At 55.7% G+C, this 9337-nt stretch overlaps 1 protein-coding gene across 3 annotated transcripts in view; it reads left to right on the top strand.

Annotated features, from left to right (window-relative positions):
* The window catches only part of KIRREL3 (kirre like nephrin family adhesion molecule 3), a 403514-nt gene extending 394231 nt beyond the window's left edge, over positions 1 to 9283 (top strand). For all 3 annotated transcript variants that reach the window (XM_054647558.2, XM_077189823.1, XM_077189824.1), the window contains 3 exons: positions 541 to 650; positions 7381 to 7467; positions 8380 to 9283. In XM_054647558.2, coding sequence (XP_054503533.1) covers positions 541 to 650; positions 7381 to 7467; positions 8380 to 8823 — 641 coding nt within the window. In that variant the 3' untranslated portion in view covers positions 8824 to 9283. The remainder of the gene's footprint in view (positions 1 to 540; positions 651 to 7380; positions 7468 to 8379) is intronic.
* The last annotated feature ends 54 nt before the right edge of the window (positions 9284 to 9337 follow it).

Consider the following 9337-nt stretch of genomic DNA (forward strand, 5'->3'; position numbering starts at 1 on the left):
TAAATTCCATTCAAACACAGGATTCTGTCTGGGCAGTGTCAGCTGCTTCCTCTGAATCCTAACAGCACCTTCGAGGTGAGAAGAAGTTTCTTCTGATAATGGGGCAATAAATTATTTTTCTCTGAAAGATTCAGGTGTCCTGTGGCTGCTATTTTGCTGTGAGTCCTTTCTTTAAAAAAGTATCCTACATAGCATAGTTTCTATTTTAACACTTTTAATAACCTAAAACTATATCGAACACACTACTTAAGAGAATTAATACAGCATTACTTTTTAACACAACACATATAATATTCATTTTAATATTTGCGAAAAGCCAATCATAAAATACATGCATTTTTCACCACCGTGAGCTCCAAAAGGAATTCCTGTAGGAATAGTCTGAGCTGTCCATACCTTCTGGCAACACAAATATTGCTCCTCAGCTCTCCAGTGGGCTCGCTGAGCCGGGTTTATTTTCTCAGGTGCTGCGGGGATTCCTCAGTGATGTCCCTGCCGAAGCTCGGGCTCAGCCCCTTGTCCCTCTCCCTCTTTTCGCAGATCTCAAGGGTGTGGTGTCTGCCAAGAACGACATCCGCGTGGAGATCGTGCACAAGGAGCCGGCCTCGGGCAGGGAGGCGGAGGAGCACCCGACCATCAAGCAGCTGATGGTAAGGAATTCCTTCCCTCCCCAGGCGATTGCTCCGGGCAAGGTTTGATGGTAACAAACCCAGACACGTGTCGTTCAGCCCCCTAATAACCACTCGAGGCAAAGATGCTTTTCCAAAAATGCTGTTCTCGAGATTCTCTTGCCATAAAAACTCCTCGAGTGAAACTTGGCTAACGAGGAGGGAGAGCTGCTAAGGGTTTATTGCCGGGCTAATTGCGAAGCAAATTTGCCACCTCGCACCTGGAAAGCTGCAGAGGGCAGGGCGAGCACGGGGTGATAACGAGCTTATCACCCAGCGGGGCTGTGCCCAGGGCGAGCACGGGGCTGGGTGTGAGGCCAGCCTGCCCTGGGTCTGTAACACCGGGGAGCTGTCACCCTCCCGAGGCCACCGCCTTCACCCGAGGGGACCGACGGACACGGGCAGGGCAAGGGGTGGATGGCTGAGAGCCGGGAAACGCAGCTTGAGCATCCTCACCACTCTGTGCGCTGTGGTCACTGTTCTCTGTGGCTCAGCCCCAGTCTGCCTTGGCTTTCACTTGCTGGTGACAAATAGAAGCTGAAAAATGGCAAAGAATCCTGAAAAAAAAAAAAAAAAAAAAAAAAAGAGATAAAAGAGCAGATGGGAAAGGGGGAAGGGATTGAAGAAGCCAGTGGCTGCTTTCTAGGCTGCTGGGTGGATTTTTTCCACCTCTAAATCTCAATTTTTGGGCAGCACTTGTATGTCCTGCCTGCAAAAGCTGTTCCATGAATGCCTGGTGGGAAGGCAAAGCTGATCATCGTAGAGTGGGTGGAATTGCTCGCTGCGATTGTCAGGATTGCCAGAGTATTTGGACAGCCAGGGAGCCTCCAAACAATGAGGCAGGAGGAGGTGGAGATCTGGCAACTTATCCCAGCACCACTGGGGTTCCTGTGCACGACCCTTCATTCCCAGTCGGGCTTTGCCCTGAGAAATCTGCAAGTCCATGGTGGGATTTGCAAGGCTGGAAGGACAGAGGAGGCTGGGGTTGGGTTTGGAACAATCTGCTGGGATGAAGGGAAATGAGAAATTTTCTCCCCATGGGACCCTGTACATCATCTGTGGGATCAGCAGTTCCAAGCCCAGGTCTGGCTCCCACAGGGGCATCTGGGATCAACCCAAATCCCACTCCAGACCATAACTGGAAACACACACAAAGCCTCAGCAGAATGGAACATTTCCCACTCTGAGTGAACAAGGAAGAGGATGGTGGTGGGAGCTCAAGCACAGGATCTTGGAAGCCATCCTGGGCACTTTCTTAGGTTATTTGCAGGAGCCAGGGGGTGATTTCAAATCAGCTTGGGCCTTGGTGAGGCTGGGAGCAGAGCTGTGCTGGGCACGTTGCAATGAGGATTCTGGCAGGGTGGAAATGGTGCAGAAAAAATGACAATATTTGTTTGAGAGCTGGGAAAAAATGCCTTACAGGGAGAGGTTGTGGAGCTCCTCTGGTTAATCAGCCAGGCTGGTGAGAGGTGGTTTGGTCACAGCACAGTGGAACTGTGTAAGTGCAAACAGGGTTCACACTTAAAGCTGAGCACTTTCAGATGTGACACAGCAGAGACTCCCTGTCTGGCTGGACTGGAGGAGGGCGATTCTTCCCTTTCCTGGCCAAATCCAGGCATTTTTCCTGAAAATAGAGCAGTTGGAAATGACATCATTGGATCAGTGCCGTTCAGGAGCTGGAAGAGACGGTCCATGATCTCTGACCCTGGTGCTGGCAGGGTTTGGGACAGCTGGGACATCCAACCTGCAGGGAGAGGGCATCAAAGCCCCTTCCCCTGCCTGGATCAGAGCCTCCCCACCCTCATCTGCCCTCAGCAAGCACGTTCCCAGGAAATACTCCCCAATTCCTTCTCTCCACAGAGTCTGAGGAGAGCCCCCTGCCTCTGTCCCTCATCCCCCTCCTTGCTGTGTCCAACAGCTGGTGTGGGCATCCTCCTCCAGCCATCAGACACCCAGCCTTGGATGCCAAACAGTTCCTGATAAAATGCCCCAACTTTGTCAATGCAATGAAGGATCAAGTTAAAAACTCCTCCTTGCTGATGGGGAGCAGTGAGACCTCTTTAGCAGGAGGAGGCGGGCAGTGCCCAGCACCTCCCTCCCCTCACCCCGGGATTTTCCAGCTCTCCCCCCTCCCAGTGCCAGCATTATTCCCTCTGCTTCCCCATTTGCCTTCTGCGAGCGTCCTGTGAGATCTCCATCCCTTGGGATGATCTCGCCCTCACGGTGTCCATCGCACCCTGCAGTTCAATATCTGTGACAGTCAGTGCCGCACTCGGGCTCGGGATCATTAACGGGGATGTTAACGAGGAGCAGCCACGCTGGCAAACAGCTCCTCGCTGCTCTCCATCCCAACCCCATCCCAGCCCCTGACTGCAGCACAGCCGGAGCTGCTCCTGCTGAATTTCAGGCTCCTCAGCGCCGTGGTTGTGCCTTTGTGCTCGGTCGCCCCGTGTCCCGCTCTGCCGCAGGTGCCAGCGGGACTCTCCGTCCCCACAAACGCTGTCTTGTCATTCTCCAGCCATCTGTGACCTCGGCAGCTCACCGTGCTTTTCACGAGTAATTATTCATGCATCTATAAACTCATTAACACCTTCAGATACGCGTCACGCTGGCTGATTTGCCTATGTTCACATTGCCTCAGCGGCGTTCCACCCCCTGCTCCGAGAGCTGTTCTGCCAGGCGGTGCCTACGGGCAGGGAAAAGGCTGCCAGCTCCAGTGGCTGCAGGAAAAGGAGCCCGGTAAAGGGTTTGATCCTGGGGAAAATAAACCGCAACAGCCGCGTTCTCCCTGCTGCGGGACGCATTGCACGGGCACGGCAGCTGTGAGGAGGAAGATGATGAGTATGGTCAGCCCCTTAGCACGGCTGGGTTTATTCCTGGCTGATGGGACCCCGTGCCTCCCCACCTGTGAAATGGGGCCGATAATCCCAAAGGAGCCATCCCCACTGCCATGAGCAGAGAGAGACGATCCCAAAGTGACAGGGAGGCGAGGGAATCACAGAGATCTCCTGCCCTGGATCATTCCTCCCTTCTGGATCATTCATGCCCCACTGCGGCCAGGCAGATTCAGGCATCACCTGTGGTTCATATTTGGAGTGGAACAGTCAAAATAATCAATCCAGTGATAGGTTTGTCTTTTCCTGTCTCCTTTAACCCTCTGCTCCAAGGGCCGTTCTCAGTTCGTTCACAGCCTTCACAGGTGACCAGCACCAGACACCTTTTCCAGACAGGTGGAAGAGCAAAAATCAAAGAAGCAGAATTTCCATTCTGGGTGATTTTCCTTCGTACCTGCAGCCCAGTGGACGCGGCATCCCTTTCTCTGCCCCTTCCTCTGCCCCTTTCTCTGCCTTCCCCCGTGCCCGCGGACCGGGACGTGTTCCATGTGCCCACCCCGGGAAGCACGGGCAGCCCTGAGCTGTCAGAGCGGGTCTGAACTGGGCAGAACTGCGTCTCCACAACATCCAGCCTCGGCCGGGGGGCTCGGGGAGCATCCCTGCCTCACAGCCGGCCCCTCCAGCGCATCCCAAAGCAGGATTGTGGGGAGAGGTGGGACAAGGCGGGCAGCCAACATCACTGGGCGACCGACGCCAGAGCCGGTGTTTGAAGGTGATAAAGCTTCATGGAGCTGGGAATTCCCAGAGGGGTTCTTTATTCATGGGTTTGTTCCCTCCCTGGGAGCAGAGAATCTCGCTGCTCGAGAATCGCCATCAACATCCCTCACCCTGGTAACGTCTGGCCCGCACAAGTGGCAGCCGGGTGGCATCCAATTACCCACCCAGCCGGAAATATTGTCATTAAACCTGGAGCGAGGCGGGGGGAGGCACTTCCAGCCCGCCGGGTCTGGAGGATACTCAGGAACCTGAAGCAGCATTTTAAAAAACATATTGTGTCCACTAATGAAAGCCAAGAATTTAATATCCTGTCGGATTCTCCATCTCAGAGGCTTCGTTTGGTGGCGTGAAACGCGGGACAGCTCCGCACCAGCAGAGCGGGGGTTCGGCATTGCCCGCTGCTCCCGGCGCTGGGGGAGCCTGGGCAGGCGCTTTGCTCTGCCCCGGGGCGGGGGGAGCCAGTTAAAGTTGTCTTTCACAGTCAGTGGGGACCTAAGGTCACGAAGGAGCAGTGCCCCTGTCACTCCCTGATTACAGGAATCCTTTGAAGAATCCAAAATCCCCAGCCGTGAGCTGGAGTGGAGAGCATCTTGAATAAAAGTTAACACTGTGGGTTTTAGGAGACTTCTTGGGTCAAATGGCATGCCCATCTGAAGGTCAGGAGATCTCCTCTGAAAATTAATCCCACAGGCTGCAAACACAAAATGTTACCACTCACTGCCAGCCTGGAGCTCTCTGTTGCTGTGAGCACTGATCCAGGGAAACTGCACTCACAATTATTTCATCTGTTCATGCAAGGGCTCAGTTTTTCCCCTAGTGCAGTATTGTCAGCTGCATTTTGCCTTGCTGGGTGTGTATTTGCTAAAACATGCTACATTCTGTCAGACTGTCCTGCTCTGAGCCTCTCTTTATGCTTCCCTCCATGAGCACTGCCAAAAGGAGATCTTCAGGCTTGAAAATTGCGGTTTGAAATCTTCCCTGAATCTGTTTATCTCTGTACTTTGGGGTACAGAGGGGATGCCTCAGGACCTGGAGGGGGTCCCTGCCTTCTGCAGCGGGGGAAACTGAGGCAGTGACACTCAGGGGTGCAGTTTGTCACATCCCTGCTGACCCAGGAGCAGGGTTGGGACACGGGCAGGGCTTTGCAGTGCCCGCTGTTCTGGGCAGGGGAGAGCTGCTGGCCCCTGGCAGTGCCAGCAGGATGAGGTCCTGGCAGGGGGAATGGTGGCACTCACAGCCGGGTGTACCCCCAGCCATCAGGCCCGGAGCATTTTGGTGCTGTCACCTGGCTGGAGAAAGGATGGCTCTGGAAAAACGTCCAGGAATGACACTGGGCTATCCCATGCAAGAGCTCTCAGACATCTCTGGTCTCTTTTTCCATCTATTTTCCTCTCCCCCTCCATAATCCACGTTAATATTGGTGATGGAGTGAACTTGAGCATATTGGTGCTGTCACCTGGCTGGAGAAAGGATGGCACTGGAAAAAATACCAGAAATTCCGCTGGGGCATCCCATGCCAGGACTCTCAGACATCTCTTTTTCCATCTATTTTTCTCTTCCCCTTCATAATCCCCGTTAATATTGGTGATGGAGTGAACTTGAGTTAAGGTCGGTCCTTTCCCGGTGTTGACTCAGTGATGACAAAGAGGAAATCACACTAACGAGGATCCCACCGCCCACTAATTAACGGTGTAAAACTTTAATAAAGTTGATGTTAATGACCGGCTGTAATGGGGGAGTTGAAGGTTCGGTGATGTGGTGGCGCTTTGTGGACCTCATGTGGAGACTCCCTGCGGTCCCCAAATCCACGGGGTGCAGCCGAATTCAGAGAGGACAGGGGACAAGCAGGGTTCCCACGGAGCGCAGGGAGCATCCCAGTACCTGGATCATTCCCACCATCACTTCAATGGCTTAAATAAAATAAATGGCTCAAATAAAACGGCTTCAAACACCCCATCAAACCCGACATCATTAATTCCAGGGAGGTTTGGTCACAGTGGCATTGTTCCTTTGGTTCCCACCTCCCTTCTGCCCTCTCCATCTCTGGATCTGAACCCACCAAACCAAATCCAAGAAGTGTTTTTTGCTTTTCATTCCGAGCTGGGACCCGTTAAACCCTTCCGATAGGGTTAACAGCCCCAGTCTGCCTTTGCAGAGATGCTTTAGAGAATCGAGGGGGTCGCCGGGGTTGGCAGAGCAAAAAAAAACCTCCACGTCCCATTTTAGCTGCACTCGTTTAATCCTCGGCGACACTTGTATTTATCCTGGTAAATCAATGGCTGATACAGGCTTTCTTTTCCCTAGGAAAACTCAGGTACTTTAATTTATTGCCTTTAACAGCCACATCAAAGGCTTTCGGGAGATGAACAGCAAGTGCCGCGGGGTGAATTTCCACAGCCACTTACCATCTTAAAGAGGAGAGAATTTGGGCAATAAAAGGGGATTTTGGGGCTGCTGTGGGGCTGTGATCCCAGAGAAGCCGGGCTGGAGGCGTCGGGCGAATACGGGAGAAGCTAAAAAAAGGCAACTGAGGAATTGGTTGATAATTATCCTGCTTCCTGCACAGCCCCGCGTGCTGAAGGAAGGGTAATTAAAGCTGTGGTGTAATTAATGTGCACCTTGCCCCTCCTCTCCGCCTCCCCCCGGTCACAGCCAGCCTTCAAAGGAAAACTAATAAGGCGGCCAAGTTCAGCTGAGGAGGAAAGGATGAAAAGAAGGGGAACAAAAAAAAAAAAAAAAAAAAAAAAAAAAGAAAACAACAAAAACCAGGCGATTTTGGGGGTGTTGCTTTGGGCAGGCGGGTGCAGCCCCAGCCCTCCTCTCGGTAAATAATTCGTTTTCTGCATCAGCCTGCCTTTTTCTGTCCTAAACAGGGAAAAACAATTGGAAAAACAATCTATAACCCAGGGAATTGTGTGGCTTTGGGGCATCCGCCCTCGGACACCACTGGGGCACCCCTGGACAAGTCCTTGAACCCGGCTGGTGGCAACTTCTCAGTGCTCTGGGGCTGGTGATGGATGCGGGGCTCACCCCCATGGCCTTGGGGCAATGGGGATCGGGGGTCGGGCGGTGCTGGATGCTGACCCTGCCTCCTCTCCTAGATGGACCGGGGGGAGTTCCAGCAGGACTCGGTGCTGAAGCAGCTCGAGGTGCTCAAGGAGGAGGAGAAGGAGTTTCAAAACCTGAAGGTGGGTTGGATGCTGGGGCCTGATTCTGTCCCCAGCGAGAGATGGGGTCAGAGCCCCCTGTCACTCCTGGCAGAGGGGCTGCACCCGGGGAGCTGGGGACCCTTCCCGTGCCCACCCCCGGGCAGAGCCTCACCCAGCACTGCTGCTGCCAGGCTGTCTGTCCTTGGGCCGTGTCGCCGGTGGTGGCCTGTCCCAGAGGGCTGTCCCTGTGCAGGGAGAGAGGCTCTGGCATGTTTTGTGGCCCCAGCAGCTTTTAAAGCTAACACAAAGGTCTGGTGTCAGGACAGTGGCATGCAAGGGGCACTTGTATCCCCACCTGGAGAGGGCTGAGCAGATTGGAATTCACTGGTGGCACAAGAGGACATTGCTGCATGGTTTGGTGGTTGAGGTGTCCTCCAGAGGGGGGCTATGAAAATGGGGAAGGGTCTGGAGGGTTCATATGAGGAGTGGCTGAGGTGACTTGGCTTGTTCAGCCTAGAGGAGACCAAGGGGAGACTCATCAGGGTCTGCAGCTTCTTCCTGAGGGACAGCTCGAACCTCTGCTCTCTGTGACCAGCACCAGGACCTGAGAGAGCAACTGGAGCTGTACCAGGGGAGGGTTAGGTTGGGTATCAGGTAAAGGTTCTTGCCCAGATAGTGCTGGGCACTGCCCAGGCTCCCCAGGGAATGGGCACGGCCCCGAGGCTGCCTGAGCTCCAGGAGGCACAGAGAGTGGGTGGGATTGTGGGGGCGTCTGTGCAGGGCCAGGGGTTGGACTGGATGGTCCTTGTGGGTCTCTTCCAGCTCAGCATATTCCATGGTTCTGACAAGTCTCACATGTCCCAGGTGGATGGGCAGGGTGGGCACCCCAAATGCCCAGGGAGGTACCCAGAGAGGCCACCACCAACCTGCCCCGCTTCTCCCACTCCCCAGGACCCCACCAACGGCTACTACAGCGTGAACACCTTCAAGGAGCACCACTCCACCCCCACCATCTCGCTGTCGGGCTGCCCGGCTGACCTGCGCCCGGCGGGCAAGCAGCGGGTGCCCACGGGCATGTCCTTCACCAACATCTACAGCACCCTGAGCGGGCAGAGCCGCCTCTACGACTACAGCCAGCGCTTCGTGCTGGGCATGGGCAGCAGCTCCATCGAGCTGTGCGAGCGCGAGTTCCAGCGTGGCTCCATGAGCGACAGCAGCTCCTTCCTCGACACCCAGTGCGACAGCAGCATCAGCAGCAGCGGCAAGCAGGACGGCTACGTGCAGTTCGACAAGGCCAGCAAGGCCTCCGCGTCCTCCTCCCACCACTCCCAGTCGTCTTCCCAAAACTCAGACCCCAGCCGGCCCCTGCAGAGGCGGATGCAGACGCACGTTTGAGCCCCTCGGGGACGCTCGGGACCCTCCCGTGGGCGCCGTGCTCTGCTCGGACAGCGGCACCGCCGGCAGCGGCGCTGGGAGCAGCCGGATCCAGGCCCCTGGAGCAGGGCTGGGGCAGGGGACCGGCCGAGCATCCCCCTCCCTGGCACACGCTAAGCACAACCCCGCCGAGGACGCGCTGAGCCCCGGGGAGCCGCTCCCTCGGCGGGGCTGGGGACGGCCCCGGCCCCACCGCGCCCCCACAGCCGCTCGCCTCCGCTTCCCGCTGCCCCCTGCCCCCGGCTCCTCCCTTCCCTTCGTGGTGTTCGGTGTCCATACTTATAGAGTCCGTGTCGGGGGGTCGGGGGGTCCCGCCATGGGGACGGGAGGTGGGGACGGCGGTGGGACAGGGACTCCCCGGGAAGGGCCTCTCCGCTGTATCGCGGCACCGCGGTCAATACAAGAGGTGTTTCTCGTGGCACGCCTGGGCTGATGGCCACCCCGCGGGGACATCGGCTTCCCCGGCACTCTGCCC

Source organism: Agelaius phoeniceus, chromosome 23 (genome assembly GCF_051311805.1).
Source record: "Agelaius phoeniceus isolate bAgePho1 chromosome 23, bAgePho1.hap1, whole genome shotgun sequence".
Classification (NCBI taxonomy): domain Eukaryota; kingdom Metazoa; phylum Chordata; class Aves; order Passeriformes; family Icteridae; genus Agelaius; species Agelaius phoeniceus.